The 26201-nt window shown below is 35.0% G+C and overlaps 3 protein-coding genes across 4 annotated transcripts; 2 read left to right on the plus strand and 1 right to left on the minus strand.

Moving 5' to 3' along the window:
- On the minus strand, nt 1460-7862 carry LOC18790806 (peptidyl-prolyl cis-trans isomerase FKBP16-3, chloroplastic). Of its 2 annotated transcripts, none has more exons than XM_007226037.2 (7): nt 7761-7862; nt 6507-6790; nt 5262-5345; nt 4284-4333; nt 2886-2934; nt 2369-2443; nt 1460-1717 (listed from the first exon to the last, which is right to left on the minus strand). In XM_007226037.2, the coding sequence occupies exons 1-7, from the start codon at nt 7795-7797 to the stop codon at nt 1598-1600; spliced, it is 699 nt and encodes a 232-aa protein (XP_007226099.1). In that variant the 5' UTR covers nt 7798-7862; the 3' UTR covers nt 1460-1597. The 2 variants fall into 2 exon arrangements, with proteins under 2 accessions (XP_007226099.1, XP_020411673.1); XM_020556084.1 differs by having other exon boundaries at nt 6507-6805; nt 7761-7835.
- Nucleotides 9059-11506, plus strand: LOC109946718. Its single transcript, XM_020555347.1, has 4 exons — nt 9059-9272; nt 9529-9638; nt 9774-10395; nt 10563-11506. Exons 1-4 carry the CDS (start codon nt 9059-9061, stop codon nt 11504-11506), a joined length of 1890 nt encoding a protein of 629 aa, XP_020410936.1.
- On the plus strand, nt 18907-25842 carry LOC18792448 (membrane-associated 30 kDa protein, chloroplastic). The gene is made up of 11 exons (XM_007227406.2): nt 18907-19174; nt 20292-20416; nt 20522-20632; nt 21028-21092; nt 21175-21256; nt 21531-21605; nt 22645-22715; nt 22835-22917; nt 24377-24441; nt 24846-24920; nt 25410-25842. Exons 1-11 carry the CDS (start codon nt 19036-19038, stop codon nt 25527-25529), a joined length of 1011 nt encoding a protein of 336 aa, XP_007227468.1. The 5' UTR covers nt 18907-19035; the 3' UTR covers nt 25530-25842.

Genomic DNA, 26201 nt, shown 5'->3' on the forward strand with positions numbered 1-26201 from the left:
AGGAGGTAATTTTCTCTTGTAAGTTTGATGGGGAGGAGGTTGGGGACGTGTTGAGGAGCAATTTGTGGAATCAAAGGAACGGGATCAGAAGAGGAGCTCTAGGGATGTCCGAAAGTGGTTGGTATGAAACCTTATACATTTGAAGCAACACCTCAAGCAAATGATTTCTGTAAGCCGACCAGAACTGAACGGAAGTAGTTATACATGAGTGGCTTCTTGGATGAACAAGCTTTATTTTTCCACTGCCGATCCACCAAATTGGGTCAAAGCTTTATTCTCAATCCCCTCTCTCACACTCTAATTCTTCAGTCTCTCAATCTGAGAGTTTTGGTAAGTATGTTCAACAACATTTTAAACCCTCAAATTTCATAATTTGTTTGAAATTTGCTAGCCAATCTTTTTTGGTTCAGAAAATATGAATTGTGAATCTGCTTTTTCATGCTCAGGGTTTAGATTATGTCTTTATTGTTGAGAAAATATGAATTTGTAGGGACCACATGGCTGAAAATGTTAGACATGCTTGCTGGTTCAGAAACTGTGGATTCAATCTCTCTTGCTCATGATGTTTTCATGCACTCATATTAGTTATAGGGATGAGATATGGCTCAATAAGTCAGATATTCTTCTTGTTTCAATCTGCTATTTCATGCACTGAATATGTTAGATATGTTATATAGATGTAGGTGAACCAGGAGAAGAAGTTGTTGCTTCTAATCAGCCACCACTTATACTTAAATCTACATCAACAATTGATCCCATATATTACGGACATCAAGTTTGAGAACTCATTTCTTCGCTCCCCGCCGCTCAGCTTGCATCGCATAAGCAAAGCCAATGGTTTTAAATAAGGAAATAAAATATTTCTGATTGTACGTGTTTAATTATATCCTTGCCTTGCACTCGAAGGCTCTTGTAATTGTTTTGCTTGGCTACAGGTCATGTCGGCTGATCTCTTGTAATGAAATATTATTCTATTCTTGCTGCAAATCCTTCAGAGACGATGAGATGAATTCAACATAATTGGATTTCCTATTTGATTAGTGCTTCCACTTATATGTCCAACCACCTTCACCACCTACTGTTCTTACCTGCAAAAGGATACGCCGCTCTTGCAAGTTGCAACCTCAGTACTGTTTTCTTAATTTAGGAAAATCACAAAATATTCACTCTTTTGTTTTGATGAAAACCAACCCTCTTCCCATCAGCAACAGCTAGCAACTTGCTGTTTGAGCTTTAAGAAGTAGTTTGTAAAATTTTCCCATATTTTTTGGGTTTTGTAAAATGTTGTTGGGGAAATGTACAGAAGAGTCTTGATATTTGATCTTACCCAAACTATAGCAAGCAAAGAATACGCTGTCGTAAGATAGTCTATTTTGTGTTTCAAATGTTAAGAGAAGACATGACAATAGTGTTTTTATAACTTTGTATTCAAGAAAATTAGGAACTGAAGAGAAAACCCTTGAAACAGAAAAAAGATGAATTAATTGGCATATTCAATGCAAGTGCTTACATCATGGTTCCCTTTGTGGCTCCACTGTTAGAAAAAAAATGGCACAACCAAGTAAAGATAAATTAAAGAAGGGAGGTATCTGTTCTCTTACTCTTCCTCAATTTCAAGGCCTGGTACGTATTCTAAACTCACGTCAAAAATGACCGGACTACTTGGAGCCACCCTTGGCCTTCCTGGAGCTGAATTGAGACCCTTGGGAAATGCCAACTAATCAAAACCAGAGTAAAAGCACAAAGGTTAGAACTATCCTGCTGTGAATTCATAGAAGCACTTGCAATTGGTAGTTGGAAGTTATCAAAGCCAATACAATCATAAATGTTAAAGTTTCAACTTAACCCCACCGAAGAAACATAACACATAATGCCTCGAACAGGTTCTAGGTTTTTGAATACCATTCTTTTTCCCTTTTTCTTTTCTGACTGATGAAGAAATGATAAAAGTCAGATTTTACAGTAGGCCAATGTTTCAGAAGCTTCTAGCCTAGTAGAGGCAAAAGAAAACCCTCTCAAATACAAATAGAGAAAGCAAAATGTATCTCATCCTTTTCTTCGATAAACCTTCCATGAGGAGCTGTTATTAATAATATCTTAGTTTTCCTGGTAATGATACATTTGTGAGCACCCCAGCCTAGAAAAATTTGGATAAGCTGCATGGCTGAGTAATCTCATAAACGCTGTGATAAACGAAATTTTGCACTGCTATTTACATGACGGGAAAGTATTCTACTAGAAAAGAATTCCAAGGAGTAAATGCTCATATAATTGAAAATAATTTCTTCTTTTCTTTTCTGTTTTTTTTTTTCAGAAATATAAAGTTCCCTGTTGTTCTGTTACAAATAACACAAAGTAAAAAACTTACCGATCCTGGGATGTAGAGTCGGCGCTTCCCTCCTATTTTCATGGATAAGATCCCTTCATCAAGTCCCTTGATCACCTGTTCTACTCATTCAGATTAACAATTATTAACAAACATTCTTTTTCCCGGCAAGATACGTTACTTTTAAATTCTTATAACAAAATGAGAATGTGATAATGTGATTCAAACAGTACCAATCCTTCTGACTCCCCTCTAGTCATGTGCTTCATGTAATCACAGAGTTTTTTTTATTTCCAAATTTTATTTTTTGGGTGATTGTACAATAACATGCTATCACCAAAACAACGACAGGACCTAAAATTTCATTGATTACTGGAAAAATTTGGAGTTGTATTAATTGTTTCAACAAGCAAACTCTTTATTAAATAGGATAAGTTTGGAACTGAAAGCACAAATATACCACAATATCATTCATGTGATTACTCTTATAAATGAGGATGAGGATGACTGAAAAATCATAAATAGAAATCAAACGATTGGAGACATTTATAGAGCATACCTGACCAGAGCCAACACGAAATATATAAACTTGACCCTTCTCCAAGGAACTGTATAATTGAAGAAAGAATACAAGAGTGAGAACCTGGATCTTATCTAAGCCCCAATCAAAATTTGTGAACCACAAAACTTGATCCGAACCAAAAAAGAAAAGTTATAAAAATAAAAAAATAAAAAATAATAAAAAGATGTAGGATGCCACCATATATTAGGTCCCAAGCGGAAAACCTTTAGAAAATATCAACAAGATCATACATACAAATTAAGCAACGTGAAGTTTACATCTCTGAGATGCTTTATTATTGAATACCAACAACTCTTAATAAATGAACAAGTAATGCATATCATGAGTAAGTACCATACCAGGGTATAAGTTGCTTGGATAGTTTCTCATGTTAAGGCTACTGTGGTTTGATGCAAAGGAGAATAACCAAAGCTTCCCAATGGTGCATAACGCATAGAGACGGAAAAAATGACGATCAGTTTTTTCTTCACTACCCAACACTTCCCAGTAAAATTATACTCGTGGTTGAGTCTGTTCATGGAAGTTTATCCGAGCTGGGTAAATCCAGCTACATGCTTTTTCTTTTTGTGTGAGACGCACATTTCTTTCGGTGGTGGTAAGAAGGAAAAAGTTTTATGGATTAGTAGTGCGGTAGTGGTCTTTCGGTAATTTCATTGAAGAGGAATAAAACATTATCTGAAATCATGGTAGGGAGGAGGTGAAGGTTTTATGGGACAAATTCAGACTTTTGTCTTCATTTTTGGCTTCACTGTCTTCTGAGTTACATCACATATTGTTTCTTCCATTTTGGTAGATAGTAAAACAGCTGCTAAGCCTGTTATTTAGGCCTCCCAATTGTGTTTTGGATCTTTCTCGTTGTTAGAAAGTCTATTGTTTCCAATGTTTTTCTGTCTTCGTTGATGTAGGTGTGATGGACAACTTGTCCGAAGTAAAAGTTCTGTTCCTGATCAGGAAAAGGAAAGAAAAAGTTCTAATAAAGTGTGTGCCTTGTACCCAACGATATATTGTATCCTGCGTATTGTTTTCTCCTGTTGTTGTGGGGATTGGGCGGAAGTTTTATGGGACAAAGTTGAGTGGAAGTTTTATGGGACAAAGTCAGATTTTGGTCTTGACATTGGGTTTCCGTTTCTTTTAAGCTTTCGGAACATAATGTTTTCTTCTAATTTGGCAGATTGGAAAGTATCTGTTCTTTATTCCTAACTGTGTTTTGATTGTTTGCAATATTGTTGCTGTCTACATTGATGCATATATGTTGTGGATAACTTGTCCTCAGAGTTGTACTTCAACTTATTTTATAAAACTATTTCTAAAGAAAGTAAATCATGAAAGCTATTGCACTTTTTTTGCTGCTATCAAGGTATAACAATGTGATACCTGTCAAATATTTGTCCAGATGGAACCATGGCAACATAATTCGCCGCCACCTACACAAAAATTATACAAACTCTATCACCGTATGAGAGTCAAAAACACAATAAACAATGTACATCTATTGACAAGTAGATAAATGTCTGTATAGAATTCTATCCCTCCCTCCCTCTCTCTGTGATAAAACCACCCACTATTTCCATATAGCTAAATCATAATATTAGCTAATTCACCTGGAGTGATATCAAGCTAGCTTGGTTCAGTCAAGCAAACAACACATATACGGAGATTTTGAAAGTATTAAGGAACAAAGGCTTATTCTCAGTAAGGAGATGCCAAAAATTTGACGTAAAATATACATTGATACCATATCTCGGAAACCAGAAAGTAAAAGGAAGTAGAAAATTTATATTTGAACTTCTAACAGTTAAGAGAGGATGAGAGCAGGTACCCAAGACCTGTGGCTGCAGAGGCATAAGTACTTTTGAATTGTGATTATCTTAAGGACTGCTAAGAAGTGCATTTTACGGAGATTCACAAAGAAGCAGAGATGATGGTACAAGAGCCAATATCAAATATAGAAAATAACCTTTAAATTCTATTAACAATCAAGTGCTTGTTTGTGTCAGAGAAAACAAAAATCCAACATATTCTAAAAACTAGTTCTCCCAATATGGATTTACCACCTGGATACACGGTTTGTTTAGGTGGTGAGAAAGTCAGTAAATTAAAGAAGGCTTTGTATGGCTTAAGCAATCTCCTAGAGCTTGGTTTGGGAGATTTACTCAGTCTATGGAGAAATTCGGAAAGAGCAATTCTGATCATATGGAAGTTTTTATTAGTAGAATTTTGTGTGTTAACTTTTTTTACTTCTATGAGGTTCATTTGTTTCCTAGTTTGTATATCATTGTAGTCCCCTTGATACCTCCTAGATGGAGAAAAACCAACATTCAGAAATTTAACCTAAAATTTAACATTACACACCTGAAAACCAACTGGTGGGCTGGGGCCTTGACCAACTTTAATATCCTTGTACTGCAAACCGGACTCTGTAGTTACCATAGGTATCTTCAACAAAGAGACAAATTTAGCATCCATTACCAATACGGTTGATAGTTCACATCAACAAAGAACATTCGTAACTGACATAAAATCAATGAACTTCCAGGGAAAAAAACATGATTATGATAATTTAAACCAGAAACAATGCATCCTTATTAACTGACAGCAACAGAGTGAATTGATCATATGAGCTGCTATAAAGTGGAGAAAACGTATCTCAAGTAAAAGACACAAATCATTATGTTTAATTAATGTCTTGGGAGGTTATGCTCAGGTTGCATAATGTAAAGTGAAAGGTAAAATAGTGTTAGCAGAGACAATTTGACCAACTTAACTTGAACTCCGATTCAGTTAATAGATATCAAGGTCTGGCACAACATCTTGGAGCTCATCACACAACAAGAACCATATGAAGGGATTAAATAGATAGGCTCAAATTGGTGTGTATGCAAAGTTTCAAGGGAAAGAGATAAACAGAAATTCAGGATCATATGAAAAAGTTTGTAGAATGAACTACTCATCACAACTATTCTGAAAAGGGCAACAAAAGTCCTTGGAAAAATAATGAGGAAAAAAGTAATAGAGTTGAGTATAAATGGAAAAGGAATGCATAAATAGAAATAAATTGGTGGAGAGAAATTGGGAGTGTCATGACATATAAGGCAGCACTAAAACTAGATTTTTCACAACGTGCATATCACAGGTGTCCTTTTAATAATGTGAGAAAGCACTAATTACTTGGAAATAATTATTTATGTATATCTTTATATATTCTTGTCTATTTTGAATAAAAATATTATTGTCTATTGTTGCACTAGACAGTATGCAAAGGGTTAAGCATAACTATGAACGAGCCTCACAGTTCAAGGTATTAACCCTTTTTTCTGAAAACCCCAAATAGAACCTTTCATTCGGGCAAGCTACATAAAACTGACTTCAAATCCTCTAAAGCATTACTTCCATTTTTCCAGTTTGAGAAATATTTCAAGTCCCCAGAGTTGAATCACAATATTATTTGTAAACTTCATATTTTTTAAAGACTTAATGAACAAGCTAGAGATCAGTATTATGCAAGTTATAACTGCTATAAAATCTGCTACAATTTTGGAGTGAGTAATATTTGAACTCCAAATATGCAGTTAAGGGATCCATGCAATCTCACCATACATTTTCAAGCTCTTTCTCACAAGAACCATCACATAGCCTAGGTTTTTCTTCTGGGGGTAAGCCAGCTCCCTCAGCTTCAAATGAGTCTGTCACAAGGCTTGAAACTCCGAGAAGCAACCCAATCATATCTCTTCGTTTCGTTAAACAGAACTGATCCATATATCCTCTTGATCTTGCAGCTTTAACGGTAAGTTCTGAATTTGAACATCTCACAAGCACACCCTGAACTTTTGCGCAGGAAATGCCTTGATAATTTGCAGATATCCTTTTTCCAGAAGATGAACCTAACACATGATGAGCTAATTTAAAGGAAAAACACCATAACTAAAGCTGTGATAAAGTATATAGGTAAAACTTGAAAGCAAAACAGAACATCTAAAGCTGTGGTACAGACACATACAAAGCTTCTTCAACAGGACTCCATGCCGTCCAAACAACCATTTGTTTTTTGGTTCATTACCTTAGGCTGTAGACTAAGGTTCAGGGCCTAGGATTAGCTGTAAGCCTTAGATCCTAAACCATTACTCAAAGCCCTAATGTAAAAGTTAAATAAATCTACAAGGGCCATGCTGTTCCTATCTAAGAAGCTGACTCTATTCCAACTGCCTGCTTTTCTATAGCACCAAAATTTTAAAGCTTCCTCCATTTATAACCAATTTCTTGCAAAGCTGCAATATGATCTGGACAATGTTCAACCTTCACATTGTCACTCACTGCCCCTTCTCCTTCCAAAAAGAGAAACAATTGTTCCCATCACGAACTTGGGATTTGTACAGGCAAAACCCCATTTTAAATCTTTGACATGAATCACACACAGTGGACCTGGTTCAAATTGTACAAATTAAATAACACCACTCACCAGCCTCAATAGCCAACTCCAAGAACTAGAGTTCACAGTCACCCCTGAAATTGGATGCTATCTCAAATTATATAGCCTAATTGCCGTTTGATTTAAAATTAAAAGAAACTAATAGAATTTTACGAAGAACAGGATAATACAAAATAAAATAAAAATATAACATAACCGTTCTGCTAACTAATTCGCAATCTATGAATCCCACAAGTACATATTTGAATGGAAATTTTCAAAAAATGCCTTCTAAATTATAATATTACCCAAGAGAAAGAAAAAGGCAAACACAGAATTTTTATTTTTATTTTTACTGAGTTTTCTAATTTTGAACATGCACATTGAGATTGATAAGAAGATGGAAAAGTAATAAAAAGAAGGCTATCAAGAAGAAAAGTGATTACCAAGTGGAAGGAGCAGAGTCGAGGAAGACGAAGCCATGCTCAAGTGGAAGTGAGGAGTTTGTAACGTCCACAAACGGATAACGAAATCAACTTGTTTGTATAAATACAGCTTGTCCAAGTGCGTATTTTTCTGCGGATATGCGACATTCACCGGATTTTTTTCGCTTTTTTTTTTTTCCTATAAAAACAAAAGGCTTATTTTTTAATGGAAATTGGCAGCTTTACCCCTGGTTCACCTAATTTATTCATTAATATCCTTATTTTGAAACTCAATCACAAATATCCCTTATAAAAACTCCTTATTGACAGCCTATTGCCCATCCTTCACTTCGTTTTTTTTTTTCCTCAGTTGTTGCTCTTCCTCTTCCTCTTCTTCCTTTTGCCAAACCTCACAAAATCCACATCAACCATAGAATCTCCCTTAACTCTATCTCATCTTAGTTATATCTTCCAACTAGGAGTTGATTTCAACCTAAAAGTTGAACCCCAAATTTGAACCGGACCCTAGCCAAGGCGCGACTCACCACCTCCGTTGTCGGCCTCCACAATGAAGCCACAGTCTTGACTTGCCACCTCCATTGTCAACTTCCACCACAAAGCCACGGCACCTTCCTCGTCGATCTTCACTGTGGTGAGTTCTGATATTGGTTTTGTTTTTGTTAATTTTTTTTTTGAGTTTTTTGATTGATTGAGATTATTCGGTGATTGCTTTCACTGTTTTGAATGATATCTTAATGGGTTTCTGTTGTGGCTTGCTGTTTATGTGATTGAATGAAACTTACCAAATATTTCATGTGGTTGTTAAGCTCTTGGACTTGGATACACTATTTTGTGCTTCTGATTTGTCTTTGAAATGATGTATGCACTATTTTGTGATTGAGACTTAGACTTGCAGATCTCCTTGAAAGTAATGTATTCACTCTTTTGGATGATATTCGATATGAAACAACCTTGGACAGTCAAGGTTTGGCAATTTGTAAGTAGTTAGTTAGTAATAGGATACCCTAGGTTAATGGCTTTCGGTTGGATTTAACTTTAAGAGTTCTTGATACATGCCCTCCTTGCTGGAGCTTGAAACACAGCTATGCTAGCTGAACCGTTTCACTTTGCATAATATTGATGTTTTAAAATTGTTGGTTATTAATGTTTAATTGATGTTTTATCTGTATAGTTTATACACTAGTTGATATATATTTTTATTAGTAGCTTAACATGTGTTAACAAAATGGGTTTATGATGATGGTCAGAGTGTGCTAACAAAATGGATTTTTTATTGATAGATTTTATGATGGTCAGATATGGACACAATTGCAATTTTGGTTTGCTACAATGGAAAATGGGTAACCTCAAAGAAGATGTGCACATATGAAGGGGGTGACTCAAAAGGCATAATAGTTTCTCGAAACATCACGTTTGGTGAGCTTTTGGAACCGGTGCATAAGATTGTTAATACAAACAACATGGAAGACAAGCTTTGTTTAAAGTTCTCAGTTTCAATATCCTCGAATGAGTGTAAGCATATCAAGATTGAGGACAATGATGATGTTAAATTTTTTTATTAAGTACATTTGTGACGTAATTCCTTCGAAAGTGGCTCCTTTACTGGTGAGCATAGAAGACAGAGGAGTGACAAATGTCGTAGGTGATCGTATGCATATCACGACGGATATGAGTCGGATGGCCTGTTCTTCAAATTCCATAGTTGAAAGCAATGGTGATGTACATGGTGATTTTGGAACATAATATTTAGACATGATTAATTTTACAGGGGTAGAGGGGGTGCATAGTGGTGATAATGGTACGGAAATGAATGGCTTGCAAATGCACTCAACCCCTCCTATTTTGGATCATTTGGAGACATTTTCACAAGTGGGTGTGGTGGGTTTCGGAACAACGTCTGAACTTTCTATTCGACATAATTGGAGGCAAATGGGTGAACAAAACATGCACAATTTGGGTATTGTAAATGATGAAGAAAAAGATATTGAAAGCGCGTATTCACGGAATAATTAGGATCCAAAATTGGAAGTTGGGAAAATTTTCTCTAGTAAGGAAGCCCTGTCCAACAAGTTACAATTGGCGGCAGTGAGAGGTCACTTTGAATTTAAGGTGAAGCAGTCTTGCAAGAGTCGATTGGTTGTGGTTTGTTCTCAAGGTCCATGCCCATGGCGGCTTCGTGCATCTAGTTATGGAGAAAAGAACTTCATGATTGTGAAATATAATCCGGTCCATGAATGTGGTATGAGTTTTATACATGACAAGCATCGTCACGCAAGTGCTAAACTCGTTGGTAATGCAATGAAGCGGAAGTTGAAAGATTCTCGCACAATATACACACCAAGTGATATAATCAGAGATGTGAAACAAAACTTTGGTGTCACCATTAATTATTGCAAATCTTGGAAATCGAGGGAGTTAGCTCTAATGTCCACTAGAGGTTCAGTAGAGGAGGCATATTCTCTCATTCCAGCTCATTGTCACGAATTAAAGCGCGTGAATTCTGGCACGAGGACATACATCCACACCGATGAGAACAATCACTTTTTCTATTTTTTTTTGGCTGTTGGGGCATGTATTAGAGGGTTTCAATCTTCGATGCAGCCAATCATTGCTATGGATGCCACGCATTTAAAATGTAAGTATAAGGGTGTCCTCTTTGTTGCCAATGCATTTGACGGAAATCGAAATATATATCCTCTTGCTTTGGAATTGGGGATTTAGAGACTGATGCATCATGGCATTGGTTTTTTAGTAAGCTTCATGAAGCCATTGGTGAGTGTCCAAATCTTATGATTATTTCAGATCGGAATATTAGCATAGAGAATGTGTGGCACAACGTTCTTCCAACTGCGCAACATGGCATATGCTTTTACCATATGAAGGGGAACATGAAACGCACTTTCAAATTGAAAAAACGTGATAAATTATTGCTATACTTTGAACAAGCTGCGAAATCTTATGGTATCGCTGAATTTGATCGTCATTTTCGCAAGATCAAGGGAAATGATGAGGTTGCTCAATATCTTGAAAGTGCAAGATTACACAAGTGGTCTAGAGCTCACATGGACGGACGTCGATACAATGTAATAACAACAAATATTGCGGAGTCAATCAACCCAGTCCTTCGATTCGCAAGGATGCTACCAATGGTGCATTTGATTGATGAAATCATCAATCTGCTTATGAAATGGTTCAGTAAACGTCGTGATTTTGCTTTGAAATGTTCATCAACATTGTGCCCTGACTTTGGCGAGAAGAAGCTGAGACGTAGGTTGGAATGTGCTTCAAGGATGAATGTCGTGAAACTGAATCACGTAGAGTATAATGTCGTGGATGGTGATATGGACGGCCACGTACATTTGACGAATAACACTTGTAGTTGTAGGAAGTTTCAGCTTGAGCAACTACCTTGCAAGCATGTAGTTGCAGTTTGCCATTTTTTGAAACTAAATGTATACTCCATGACTTCTCGTTATTACACTCGAAATACATGGTTGGATGCTTATTCAGATACCATCTACCCAGTACAGCCTCAAGAGTTGTGGGTTATTCCTGAAGATGTCCAAAGTAGAGTTGTGCGTCCTCCCAATGCAAAGGTCATGCTAGGCCAACGAAAGAAGCTAAGGATTCCGTCACAAGGAGATGATATCCTAAGGAGAAAATGCTCAAGGTGCAGTGGCACAGGCCACAATATAAGCACCTGTAAAAACAATGTTCCACTACCTAATGTTGGACATACATTATGAATTGTGTTGGTTTGTTATGGAGTGTGAATTTGAATTGTATTTGTATTGGGTTTGGTGTTCTGTGGATTGTGAATTCTGTTAAATTTTCATAATTTGGTATGTATTGCGTATTCTATGCGCCACATTGTTGTTAAAATCTGTTTTTGGGCCTATATTGTGTATTCAAATTTTTTGATTCAGTGGGTCGAATCAGGGGTGGGTATGCCATTCTCATCCCCATCCCCACCTTCATTCATGCAATACAGACTTAAAAAAAGAAAAGGGATATACGAAGGCAATACACTAGCAATATACAAGCAATAAAGGGCTATATAATGGCAATACACGTACTCCTATAAATTTATTCCAACACAGACTTGAAAAAAAAAAGATATACAGGGGCAATACAGTAGCAATACACAAGCAATAAAGGGCTATACAATGGCAATACACATACTCCTATAAATTTATTCCAACATAGACTTGAAAAAAAAAAAAAAAAGATATACTGGGGCAATATAGTAGCAATACACAAGCAATAAAAGGCTATACAATGGCAATACACAAACTCCATACTCCCCCTATAAATTTATTCCAACAGACTTGAAGAAAAAAAAATACGGGGGCAATACAGTAGCAATACACAAGCAATAAAAGGCTATACAATGGCAATACAAAAAACTTCATAATCCCCTTATAAATTTATTCCAACAGACTTTTAAAAAAAAAAGGATATACGGGGGCAATACACAAGCAATAAAGGGCTATACATGTGCAATACATATGCAATACATATCGGTCATGGCATTTGCCAATTAAATTACTGATTTGGTTACATTTGTATTTTTTTTCTTCTTTGTGAGGGGAACGATAAAACCATGGAAACTAGAGATTGACAAATTTATTTCTAACTTGACTTTCATAAATTGATGAACTAACAATGTTATCTCATTACATCTTAAGATATACATAAGAAAGGGACAAAAAACAAAAAAATTATATCTCCTCTTGGTCGGGAATTTTAACACATTAGCAAAATTCGAAGACATCTCCTCTTTAAACCGAATTTAAGCTGAGAGTTAGCAATTTTGTCCCCAAGAGAACGTTGCCACTTGAAACAGGACAATCTTCCATCTGTATAAAACGGATCAAAAATGCATATTAGAAGCAAATCATTCAATCACAATGGAAACAAAAACATAACATTCAATCACAACTGAAACCAATTCCAAAATAGAAACCAATTCCAAAATTCATAACCAAAACTAATACCAAAACAGATTCAGAAACCAATACCAAAGCAAGTTCAGACATATTTACATGCACTACAAGTATCATGCACATACATTTACATGCACTACAACAAATAAAGTGGATAAATGTAAAACTACAATATGATATACATTTTTTAATAGAAGAAAAAATAATAATTATGATATACATCTTTTAAGAGCTGAGCTTGAAGTTTGCTGAGTTATATATACCTATGAGAAATCTATCTGTGATTTCTTCAGTGAAGGATGACCTTCAAGAATCCTATCTTCATATAGATTGTTGGCTTTTTTAAATGACCCAATTCTTCATATAACAAACTTTCACAAGATCATACCATTGCAAAATTAAAGTTCACATTCATGCACACGATTTCGTACTACTAAATTGCAATATAAAAGTTATTATAAACATGGGTGAAGTGAATGTGTGTCTTGGTAGGCGAATAAAAATACAAATAAGGAACATCAATAGTGCATTTGGCATTGTTCAAACAGTTAAAGAAGCACAATCTCAGAGAAGAAGAAGAGCAAGACAATGGAATTGGATAAATGCAAGAGCTGTCAAACCTTCAAGTTTTCTAAGAACCCTTTTCACGGCACCAACACAATCTTGGCATGATACCCACCTTGAGGACTATAGACTGCACCAAAAACAGATCCAAGATTGAATTACGAAAAATAGAGAAAACTAAGATCCAACATATGCCAACTTTACAATATCAAACTTATGTTAAAATATTGGCATTCTCATAAAACTTACAAACTCCACAGTCACTTTTGGAGATATCCTCCACCTCAAGACATAATCAATTTATGTAGTTCATTGAAAAAATAACATCCCAAAACAGAACAAACAAATTTAGACCATTGAACCAAATAACTGTGTTTCTTCAATTGTTTTTTGTCAGAATAAAAACCTAACTCAGTAATCAAATTCAATAAGCAAAAGAAAATCTTCAAAATCATTGTAGATTGGACAAGCTTCAAGCATAATATTCCTTAAGACAAACTGAGAAATATTTGTTGAATCTCCCACTGAAATAACATTCTCTACACAAGCTGAAAATATTAATTGTAAACAAAAAGAGTAAAATTTTAAATTAAACCCACAATTATGTTTCAACAAATTTCTGTACAATCTCACCCAAATTTGATTTGGAAGGACTTGAACTCACATCAAGTACCAAAAATTCAAACCCTTATATGAAATTGAAACAAGGAAAAGAAAACCCAAATGTGTAGGAGAGAAGCCAATTTGTCTACCTGAGACGCCATCTCTAGACATGGAGGTCGAAAGAGGTGACTGAGTGAGAGATGGAAGTGGAAAGGTCGTCGTCGCCGATGTGGGTTATGGTTTCTGAGGAGGTGACATTGACTGAGAGTGAGACATGAAAGTGGAAAGGTCGTCGTCGCTGATGTGGGTTAGGGTTTCTGAGGAGGTGACAGTGACTGTCGTCGATGTGGGTTTAAGCAAAAAAGAAAGAAGAGAGGAGAGGAGGGCTGAGTGAGTGAGATCGACAAATTGTGAAAGAGGATTTGAGAGAGCTCAGAATGACTAAACAAAAGTGAAAGATGGGCAATAGGGAGTTTTTATAAGGGGCATTTGTGATTGGGTTTCAAAATAAGGATATTAGTGAATAAATTAGGTGAGACAGGGGTAAAGCCGCGAATTTCCCTATTTTTTATGGGTTATTCGTTTTATTAGTTTCTAAATTTAGACTCGATTTGCATTTTAGTTCCTCAATTTTCAAAATCGTTCCCGTGGTCCTTCAACTTCAATTTCGTTAGGATAAATGGTCCTACCGTCAATTTTGTTAACTTTTCTGTTAAATGCAGGGTAAAATGGTATTTTTATATTTTTATAATTTTAAATTGATTAAAATATGAATGAAATGTTAAAAACAAAAAAATAATAAGAAAAAAAAATTCAAGTTTTTAGGAATAAGAACTAATTTTTAATTTTTACTTTGACTGAGGATATGAATAAGATTTTTTAATTTTTGGGTGAAAGAAATATTCAAAAATCGGAAATTAAAAATAATACAAAAAATACAATTTTACCTATGCATTTAACAGAAAAAGTTAACAAAATTGATGGTAAGACTATTTGTCCTAACGAAATTAAAGTTGAAGGACCACAGGAACGATTTTGGAAATTGAGGGACTCAAATGCAAATCGGGTCAAAGTTTAGGGACTAATAAACAAATAACCCTTTATTTATTTATTGATATGTCATATGTGCTTTGCTTATCGTCTCACTTTCTCTCAACTGACTTAATTTCCCCTTATATTTGCATTTCGTATCTCTTGTTACTCCATTCCGTCAATTTCTTCAGTAAAACCGTTAAGTTGTTGACGTTACATGAACATTTTAGTAATTTTATCTTATAAAAGTTTAAAATCCAAACGACAATTAGGCTACTCTGTATTATCCAAAAGTCTAGGTGTATTCAATTAAGATTTTAAAATTCTATTAGAAAGGCTAGGGCAAGGGGAAGTAAGGGCAAACACTCTTCACGTGAATACTGACTGCCTTAGCAATTTTTTTGATGCATTCTCACCTATTATCATGGAAACCCAAGGGCAATCACTATTCTCATGGAATATGAGGAGAGGAATTTGTATGAATTTTGGTGTGGGAAGTGAAGAACATGGCTAGGTATTTGTAGAAAAAAATTCTAAGTTTTTTTATATCTTTTTTTTTTTCAATTTTTTTGGTATTTAAATTGGTCTTTGACGTCAACTTACCCAGACAAGTCTTGCCTTCAGGCTCATCCAGTTTCGTGGCCCACTTCTTGCCATGGCAACTTTTCCTTGAGTGGAGGTTGTTTTTGAAGGAAACATACATCTAATGCTTAAGAAATGAACTTTAGCCACAACCTATACAACAAAAGCATTCTAAATTGCGGATTCATTTTGTTTATACTAGTTTTACCTTTTTCATTTTAAACCAAGTATCTTAGCCTAGTATTTTTGAAAACAAATGGAAAAAGGAAAAATGGAATAGATCTTTTACCCTTGACGATATTTTCTTGATTTCTCAAGAATGAACACCTTTGTTTGGAAAGATCTTTTGTTTCTCTTGATTTTGACTCATTCGCCTTAAGGCTCCAAGATTGGAGTCCTCTACCTCACCACACCAAATGCTCCTAGAGATGAAGAGAAGGCAATCAAGAAGTATGGATACTAGTCTACTTCTTGATTGAACCGATTTTTGGTTTATGGAAGATGGGATACAAAGATGATCACTCATCAACCAATGCAGGAAACCAAAAACCCTAGCTAGCTTTTCTCCAACACTTAGCTTATATAAGACAACACAAAAGACAATTGGGTGGGTATTTGGGGCTCCATTTGGTCCATGGGTCATGTCATTTTATGCCACTTATCCCTTGGGCCCAATAGCCTTTTGGGCTATTTTGTCCATTTCCTTTTAAATCATATTTAAAAGCCAAATTCAATATTTTTATATGTCAATATTAATTCCATAATTAATCTTTTAATTATAATTTAACTATTAAATTATAATTATATTCTTACTTAATTGACCCAGTGGAACTATTTGACTTTGGCCAATTGCTCCAGTCAACATGTTGACTTTGATATTTGACTATCAACCATTGACTTGTGCATCCTCATTTCATTTCTCCTCATTTGTACCTCTAATCACATTCTTTGGGTGTGTAGATCCGTAGGTTCCCTTTAACAAGGTGGTTGACTCAACTCCTCAAAGATGATATAAAGGTTAATTAAAACTTTTATATTCTTCCTATTAATAAAGGTTAATTGAAACCTTGAAGGACATCCACAAACCATGGTTGTCACCTAGCAGCAAGTCACGGTTATCCAAGCTAATTGAGACATTGTGAAAGAGCCTATTCAAATTGGAATGACCATGCAATTGAATCTTTCTCTTATGTCAATACTCCTTATTCACATTATTAAATCATGGAATCCGATTGTCAATATCCTAATGTGAATCATTCCTTTTATATGATTATCTTGGTAAGATTTGAAGACTTCTTCTTTAAAGTCTTATCCACTACTCTGCGCAGAGATTTGACCAATCATATCTTGGAGTATTCTCTCTCCTTTACTGAGAGTAGAAATTCCTTATTGTACATTCATTTGCTTCCATGACTCTATTGAGAATCTTGAAAGAATCTCAAGCGAGTAACACCGTGATATTGGAGCATGAAGTTGATAGGTACTTAACCGACCCAATTGAAAAAATGGTTCCCAACTTCAATATTTTGAAGTGGTGGAAATTGAATAGGGTTAAATATTCGAGTTTGTCACTTATTGCAAAGGATGTGCTTGCTATTTCCGTATCAACAGTGAATTTGGAATCATGCTTTAGCATGAGTGGTCGGGTGATTAATTCATTCTGTGCTTCACTCCTAAGATTGTGGAGGCCTTAATTTGTTCTCAAAATTGGTTAAGGTTCGATGACATCTTCATTATATAGTACGAGCCAACCATTCAAGAAATGGAGTTTTATGAATCCATTGAGTCAGGTGTTTATTTTTAGTTTTATGTGATTTAATGATGTATACTATTACTATATATATAATTTGCATGTTTGCCTAATGTTTTAATGTGTTTATGTTTTTATTTGTAGATCTTACAATTTTACCAGCACATAGCAACTCAAGTCCTTCTACGTTTCAGTGATCATTTAATATGTGAAGCCTTCATTGGTGTTATGTTTTAATTTTTGGCTTATGTTTCGAACTTCTAATTTGGTTTGTAATTTAATTATCAATTTTTACATTGGGTTGTATAATTCTTAAGATTGTATGTTTGGATTGGATAATCATGTTTTGTATGTTTGGATTGGATGACCACATTTTGTATTTGGAAGTTAAAATGCATATGGTTGGCTTGTAGAAAATATTAAAGTTTAGGCCAAATTTGTATAGGAATGTGAAACAGGGCCTTTTATGCTACTAAAGCCCAACACAAACAGAATTAAAAAAAAAAAAAGAAGTAAAATGGCCCAAACCAAAAAATCGGACTGGACCAGCCAATTCGACTTGGTTCGGTTTCTCCCTTGTTTTTTTTAAAATCAAATGGGACTAGACCGAATGAACAATATTGGTTTCAATTCTGATTTGAGCTCCGAACCGAATTGAAACGGACTGTGCCCAACCCTAATCTCCAACATCCCCTTCAACAACTTTGAAATTCTAAAATAGGTGAGTCACATCAGAAAAACTCTCTTCAATTGCCTCTTCAATCTCAGTCATCAAAGCTGCAATTTCTTTATTTCTCTTCAGGACTGGTAAGTCAACTTAGGTCCTTCAAACATTTAATTTTACTTTGGAAAAAACAAAACCTACCTTGAAAATGTTAAAAACATGCATTTTTTTATTTTAATATATATAAATATATATATATATATATATATACAGTCCTGATCTCTTGGACTACAGGGGTCCAAGAGATTTGTGGTCACTCACCGTTGGATGTAAATTCAATGGTTCACTCACTCTTGCACTCCTTTTAAAAAACTTTTTTGAACCATTGGATTAATATCCAACGGTGGGTGACCACAATCTCTTGGACTCCTGTGGTCCAAGAGATCGGGACTGTATATATATATATATATATATATACATTTTTCACATATTTTCATTTTTTTTTCATGATATTGCATTAATTGAATTGAAGAGTTTATTGGAGCAAAAATTATTCAAGTAACAAATTAGGCTTTTTAAATTGCCATATAGGTCAACAAACTTCAATTTGAATAGTTTTATTCAGTCCTGATCTCTTGGATTACAGGGGTCCAAGAGATTTGTGGTCACTTACCGTTAGATGTAAATTCAACGGTTCACTCACTCTTGCACTCTTTTTAAGAAACTTTTTTGAACCATTGAATTAATATCCAACGGTGGGTGATTATAATATCTTGGACTCCTGCGGTCCAAAAGATCGGGACTGTAGTTTTATTTGCTACTAATGTTGGAGATACTCTAAATCAAATTTCCCATAATTTTTAATTTGTTGGATAATGAAGCAAACTTTAGGCTGTCCGTACCCAATAAGAATTGATGGGCTTCAATGGCCGGGCCTGGATTAGCAGTCCGGAACCATTCGCTCGTCGGCGTTAGCGGCCCAAACAGCTCAATACAAACAACTCCCAGAAAAATCACAAAGCCGAAAGAAAAAAAATTCAGAAAAAGTGGTGATTGAGAGAGTGAGAAGTGATCAGTATCTTGTTCAATCCTATCTATTAAAATTGCAGCATTTGAACTAAGTTTTCCCTGAGAATGGCCACAAAATTGCAGATATTTACAGGATTCCCCATGGCATCAACGCCTGCCTCTTCGTTCCAAGCCTCTTCTTCAAGCTCCTACAGTCTCGCTATGGTCAGAAAACCTCTCACCACTTCCTTCTTTAATGGTGGAGGTTTGTGCTTTTTGCTTGACTCACTGTTTTAGTTACTGGGTATCTCTTAGATTTTCAATTGGTATTGAATTTCTACTGTGCGTTATGCATCTGGGTCGTTATTTGATGTGTGTTTGTGTGTATTTTTCAACTTCATTTCAGCAGTAGGAAAAATAAAGGGTAAAATTTGTTGAATGTTATGGAACTTGTTAATTGGTTGGCAATCCAAATAGTTGCTTTAAGCTTAGTAGAGTTGATTTTCTTTCCTTCTAAGGCTTTCAGTGGGAATGGAGAAGCATTTCACAGGGAATTGAGTCTGTCTCTGGATACCTTCGTCTATTAATGGGCAAATGAGGAGAGAATTAGATGTTGGGAATGTCCTTTGTGTATTTTTGTTTCGGAGTCTTTGTAGATTTTCTTCTTCTCGTAATGTGTCAGTTGCCTCTTTATCAGTTCATCCTCTTACTCCTTGGGTTGCAAAAGCATTACCTTGAACTAGTTTAGAGACTCCCATTTGAGACAACATTCATATGCAACAATAATATAAGTACACAATGGAGTAGCTGATCTAGATAAGGCTAAATGAGCATTGCCTGTGTTCGTTGCCTTCTTTGATTGACATGAACATTTTACTAGCAGCTACTGTAATGGGAACATTTGAAACATGGGTTACTTAACAAATAATACCCAATAAATCAGGAACTAGCCTCAACCCTGCTGTTTTTAGCTTAAAGATTACATGTAAATCTAAATATATTTTTAATTTATGGTTAAGTTCAAAGAAGGTGTACCGATATTCATCTTATAAAAGAAATTGTTATTTTCAGAATCAAAGCAGAAGGATTTAAACTTCTGTCTTTTCTAAAAGGATCTACAGCTCTATAAAAGGCATCTTAGTGAGTGTTAGATAGCATAAGTAATAACTATATGCAATAATGAACCAAAATTTTTCTGCTCATGCAAATTTATGAATGAAACAAGGCTAGCTTTCATTTGAAAAGAAAGATTTGCTTCTTTTGGTTTGACTCACCAAATCACCGCCTCCCCTCTCTTTCAAACATAAATCACCTCACATCACCTCCCCCACCAAATCACATAGAAATAGTAATATTATGCCTTACAATTATTTTTCTTTCAGTGGGGGCTCTAAAAGTTGAAGTGATTAGGGTTGCTCCTTCCAATCGACCACATTATTCTAGGCAGCGTGGAGGTGCCCTTGGTGCCCGTATGAACCTATTTGACAGGTTTGCTAGAGTTGTCAAGGTGATATGTGTTATCAGTCTTTAGTGTATTCACATAATAATAATAATGTGAATGTATTATTATAACTAATTGTACCTTTTCTTGCACGAATTTTACTAATTGCAGTCATATGCAAATGCACTCATAAGTACTTTTGAAGATCCTGAGAAAATCTTGGAGCAAGCAGTTCTTGAAATGAATGATGACTTGACAAAGATGCGTCAAGCCACAGCACAAGTAAGCCTTATGTTCCCAAAAATTTAAAGTTTTTTTATATATTTTTTTTTCAATAAAATCGTTGTGGAAATTCTCAGAATCTCCTTGTTTTTCTTGTCTTCTATGGTTTTGTATGATTTCCTGATGTTCTTTGGATTTTATTGCATTTGCTTTTATCTCTTTTAGTTTTCATTTTTTCTTTGTCTTCATAACTGACACAAACTGAAACTGTAAGCATATCATCCATGAACGGTTATTGTGGTGTGCTCTAGATATACTTGGATATCTTATGATTTTCTCCTTTATGCATTGCCAGTGTTTAATCTTTTAACTGATATACATCCAAAAAAAAAAATTCTTATTGATTGTATCTATGTTCATCTAGAATTGATCACACGTATTTTCTCTGTGTGAAGGTGTTGGCATCTCAAAAGCGATTGGAAAATAAGTACAAAGCTGCTGAACAAGCTTCTGAGGACTGGTAATATAGATGGGGTTGATATCTAATATTCGTAAGTATAGCGGTGAATAATTTTTAAAAATATGGTCCATGTTTGGAATAGGTACCGCAAAGCACAATTAGCTCTTCAAAAAGGAGAGGAGGATCTTGCACGTGAAGCTCTGAAGAGGCGTAAATCTTTCGCTGTAAGTCTAATTAGTTATATAAATTTATTATGCTTCGCTTATTTTCTTTCGTATTTTTTTATTTTGAGAAATGTGTGTCATTCAACTGTTTTATTGAGCCGAACTTGCATTTGGAATGTTCAGGAAAATTAAGCTCGAGTCAACAGTTCAAAATTTCTAATTGAATTTATAGACATGGATCTAATGTTACCTTGTTTCCTCGCAACCTAGTTTCTGCTTCATCGCCAGGCTGCCAAAGTGTTTATTGTAAAATTAATTGTTCTGTTGTTTCCAGGATAATGCTAATACTTTGAAAGCTCAACTTGATCAACAAAAAGGTGTTGTTGATAATCTTGTGTCTAATACACGGGTAAGTGAATTTATATATTTTTCCCCTAATTTACTTCTTCGATGAGTAGCTTTATACACACACACACACATATACATACACATATTATACACCTTGTGGGATCCACTACGAAGTTTACATCAATGATTTGAACAGTGTATTTTTAAAGTCTTCATTCAAAGATCATCCTTGCAAAAAATTACACACGCTGTAAACCGTTAAGACATCTAGTTGTGGCCAACAAAACTGACAAACTCGTTTCAAGAAAACACTAAAATGACAACCATTCAAGTGAGTGGTTAAGTTCCAATTTGAGTGATTTTTTGCAGAGATGTTCTTTGAGGGAATACCTAAAAACTAGACTGTTCAGATTATTAAAATACAATGCAGAGTGGGCTTTACAAGGGTTATTTGAGGGGTCCCTCTATTAATTAATCTGTATATATACATCTATCTATATTGTGAAAGGGTTTGTGTGACTCACATGCATTTTTGTGAAAATAAAGTGTGGAACTAGCATATGTGTTTCCATTGCTTTTGCATGTTATGACGGTAAAATGTAGAATCTGTTGCCATGCCAGTTTTAGTTCAAATTTTCTGTAGCGGTTATAAAGAATATGATTTTACTAGTACGTATATTTTTGGCTGAATCAAATTGCTATATTGTATGCTGTGTCAAAAGTGGTGTTATGAACTCACGAGTTACTGATCTAGGAATAATCAGAAAGAGTTTTATGAGAGAAGCTGTGGTTTTAAATTTTATCATAAGAAGGCAATAACTCTGACAGAAAATAAAAAGATCTCTTCCTTCTGTTTATGGAAAAACTGGCCAAAAGAGCAGTTATTGAGGTTTCTTGAGCTCGGGGATTAATTGAGTGTTATTAGTATCTAAAATTATAACTGCGCTTAGTGCTTGCTTTATTTTGCAGATTTTATCAGAAACCGACCTTGTCTCTTTTTTTCCTGGTTGCAATGGGCATTGACTCTTTTGATAAGTATAATTGTGTAGATATCACCTGCATTTGTTACAACTGTATTCCATGAAATCCATTTTGTGTAGCTTTTAGAGAGCAAGATACAGGAGGCAAGGTCGAAAAAAGATACTCTTAAAGCACGTGCTCAGTCTGCAAAGTTTGTTTCTACTACAATCTCTCACTTTCCTTTTTGTTTTTTAAACTGAGTCTGGTAGCTCGTTTTTTTATAGCTATGTCCTTAATGTTGCTGGTGATGTTTCTTTTCTGTTGCATCAGGACTGCAACTAAAGTGAGTGAGATGGTGGGGAATGTCAATACAAGTAGTGCTCTTTCAGCTTTTGAAAAGATGGAAGAGAAAGGTAAGCCAGCTGTCCATTATGGGAGTACTAACAAGCTCTGTTTTGCATTTCTATTTGAGGGCCAATCTCTGTTTGGCACGAGGGAACGTTCTCCATTACATATTAACTTTTAAATTAAATAATTGCATTTTATTTTCTGCATTTTATGTTACTGTGCTTACAGGAATTGGTCAAAATGAGTTTTGGGCAGTAAACAGTAAGCTCATGTTGTGTTTAAAAAAATGATAGACTACATGCCTTGTAAAAGTGCTAGTTCTTCTGGGGTCCAATAATCTATGACTGAGTGTAGAGGTAGGCTGATCAAGTGGCTATATTGTATTATAATGAATAGATGTTTGGTTGCAACATTTTTTTTATGCTGCTTCATATATGCAAAGGCAGTTGATTGTGTCTGATACTTGGAACAGAACAATGGATGAAGTGATAAGAAAATTGTTGAATTTGCCAAAAACTACATGAGCCACATTTTAAGAAAGATGGCTAAGTATTAGAAAAAGTAGAAACGTTCTACCCAAAAGTCAACCAGCACTAAGCTTAATTGATTGTGCACATCTCTGGGCTGTGTTTGACTGAAGAATGATATGAAGTCGTTCGAGTGTAAAATCTGCTTCAAAATCCACTAAAAGAAACTTCATCACAATGTACTTTTGTCTGTGTTAAGCATTCATGTGTTCAGGCAATGGTTGGCAAGCATGTGATCAGTGAAATTTAATTCCTGGTCATTATCAGAAGTTGCAACAAAAGGTTTGTTTTTTGGAATTAAAAAAAGGAAGTCATAATTTCGTTTATTTCACATCCTTCCAATTTCCTTGTTGAGCATGTCTTAGATGTATGTTTCCTGGTAAGGCTGATAGAATAGGGATGTTGTCCAGACTAAATATGTCTGATATCTGTAAGCAAGAGAGATCGTTCATCTCTTCTTTAAAGATTGGGATGAAATAATGTTGGGTGATGCTGTTAAAACCTGGCTAATATTGGAACCAGAAACACAAAAAAAAAAAAAAAAAAAGCCATGCCTGATACTTGTTTGTAATTATAATTTTCCTCTGATCTTGGCCTTTGTTTATTCTTTCACCACCCATACTGCTATGTTAAAATGCTAGAATGTTTTCTGAATTGCTAAGCAGTGGATATGCAAAGTCTTTTGAGTCAGTTAATTAAATAAATAAAAGGGACAATGATATCTGGCTAGCTTGGCTTGGGATTATCATTGTGGTTGTTTACTGTATATGACTTATGTTGCAAAAAATTGATTGACTTTTAATCACATTGTTTTGTGTGCATTACATGTTTGATTGTTTATCATTGTTTGGAGGAAACCCAAACTTAATAAATTAGACGGATGCTGTATTTATGTATGTATATATATATATACACTATTCATATAATATTTTTATATATGCAGATATCTATATACTATATGTATCCTAATTTTTCTATTTCCATTTCATTGAAATAGTCTTAGCAATGGAATCCCAGGCAGAAGCTATTGGCCAATTAACTACTGATGATCTAGAAGGAAAGGTAACACTTATTCTTTTCGCTTATTTATGTCCCATTTCATATGTGTCTATATGATCTTTGGATTGATAAGAACAGGGGAGGGTGGGAAGATAAAACAACCTTCTATGTTGGAAAATATGATGTGGAAACAAGTCAGAATAAAGCTCAGTAATCTGCTGAAAGTAGTGGCAAAATTCCAGACATATTAGTTAAGCATAATTTTGTCACAGATGTAAATATATACTTAAGTAATATGCATATTACATATTTATACACTCAAAGTTTTGACATTGTCTATCAATAGTTTCAAACCATTTTCCAAGTTGCCATCACCATATAAGTATCAATCTCTTTCGCTTGCTTTTGATGGTTTCTCTTCTGAAACTGGATTTCTTACCATTTCCAAACCTACATCAAAATTGCAGTTTGCGTTGCTAGAGAGCTCTTCAGTTGACGATGATCTTGCAAACTTGAAGAAAGAACTATCTGGTAGTTCAAAGGTATGCCTTATCATGCAGGACAACTATAATATACATACACACACGTATGTATATATGTATATTAATGCAACCAATTTTATAATGATATGGCTCCCGTGAACTTATGTTCTTATATTAAAGTTTTTGCCCATAATTTTTGTACTTATTAGCTGTCTAATTTTCTTATAATTCCATCATGCTTTTTTTTTTCGGTTGAGCAAAGGAACATTAAGAGAAATTATGGAAGTCTAAATATCTGGTTTGTAATGGTTTTCCTTTCCTCTTTTCTGTTGTTTGGTACGAAGATGGATAAGCACTGTACAATTAAAACTTAAAAATTCTTATGGCTCAAAATTATGGAAGTCTAAATATCCTCTTCCACTTGTTTCTGTTCATTGCTCCCTTTGTTCAAAAACTAAAAATGTAATTAGCATCCCAACATTTTTTTCTTAATGGTTTCTCAACAACCAGGTTCTTGACTTTTTTCCTCTTCTTTATTTCTCCAAACAGAAAGGAGAGCTCCCACCTGGAAGAACTGCTGCTCCGAGTTCGAACAAGGCATATCCATTTCGAGATTCTGAAATTGAGATGGAGCTTAATGAATTGAGAAGAAAAGCCAAGGACTTCTGAGTTTTGCTTTTCAGGCACAAATATTGCAATTCTTTTTAGGCAAATATGAAGTTGTTTTCGTTTTGAGAACTGGTTAGCATTTGTATAGCAGAAAGGCCAACAGATTAACGTTGTATAGCTAGAGCCCAGACTCGAATCGAAGTTTCTTCTTTGTGATTGTAGGCAACCTTTTCATGCTCTTATTGTAATTCACATCTGCTGCAGCAAAGCCAGTTTCTGGATTATGTACGAGCACCTACCTGTTAGTACGTTTAGAATGATTTTTGTCTTTTCTTTTATCATTACAGCACATTCCATGAAATCAATATTTCTGTCATTCTAAGTTAGTTGCGTTGAAGTTTATCAAAACTCTCCCGTTTAGGGCGTGCAATAACTCGTCCACGTGTTGTAATATAAGGAGATATTTAATGATATTATACCTGAAATTGTGGAAATTTCCCTCACCTTGACTAAAAAGAGTTGTAGTTTGGGATTATAGCTAAAAGCCTCTAAAGCACAAACTTGTTTATATACATTCCGTGCTCAAAATGACAAAAACATAGTCAATCTGCATCCAACAATTTAACTTATTCTAGTCAGCATTCTATTGCAACACCAAACGACATTTTAGTACTGGACAACCTTACAAGTGTAAACCCAATTAACATGTTTACAAGTTAGTTGGAAGAATAT

This window comes from Prunus persica, chromosome G1 (assembly GCF_000346465.2).
Source record: "Prunus persica cultivar Lovell chromosome G1, Prunus_persica_NCBIv2, whole genome shotgun sequence".
In the NCBI taxonomy this organism is placed as follows: domain Eukaryota; kingdom Viridiplantae; phylum Streptophyta; class Magnoliopsida; order Rosales; family Rosaceae; genus Prunus; species Prunus persica.

Coding starts and splice junctions, on each gene's coding strand:
- LOC18792448 (XM_007227406.2), top strand. CDS start 19,036: ATGGCCACAAAATTGCAGATATTTACAGGATTCCCCATGGCATCAACG. Junction 21,606..22,644: donor ATCTTGTGTCTAATACACGG/GTAAGTGAATTT, acceptor CATTTTGTGTAG/CTTTTAGAGAGCAAGATACA. Junction 22,918..24,376: donor TGAAAAGATGGAAGAGAAAG/GTAAGCCAGCTG, acceptor TCATTGAAATAG/TCTTAGCAATGGAATCCCAG.
- LOC109946718 (XM_020555347.1), top strand. CDS start 9,059: ATGGACACAATTGCAATTTTGGTTTGCTACAATGGAAAATGGGTAACC. Junction 9,273..9,528: donor TTCAATATCCTCGAATGAGT/GTAAGCATATCA, acceptor TTAATTTTACAG/GGGTAGAGGGGGTGCATAGT. Junction 10,396..10,562: donor GGATGCCACGCATTTAAAAT/GTAAGTATAAGG, acceptor TGATTATTTCAG/ATCGGAATATTAGCATAGAG.
- LOC18790806 (XM_020556084.1), bottom strand. CDS start 7,797: ATGGCTTCGTCTTCCTCGACTCTGCTCCTTCCACTTG. Junction 5,346..6,506: donor GTGAGAAAGAGCTTGAAAAT/GTATGGTGAGAT, acceptor TCTTTGTTGAAG/ATACCTATGGTAACTACAGA. Junction 1,718..2,368: donor GACTCTACATCCCAGGATCG/GTAAGTTTTTTA, acceptor GGTTTTGATTAG/TTGGCATTTCCCAAGGGTCT.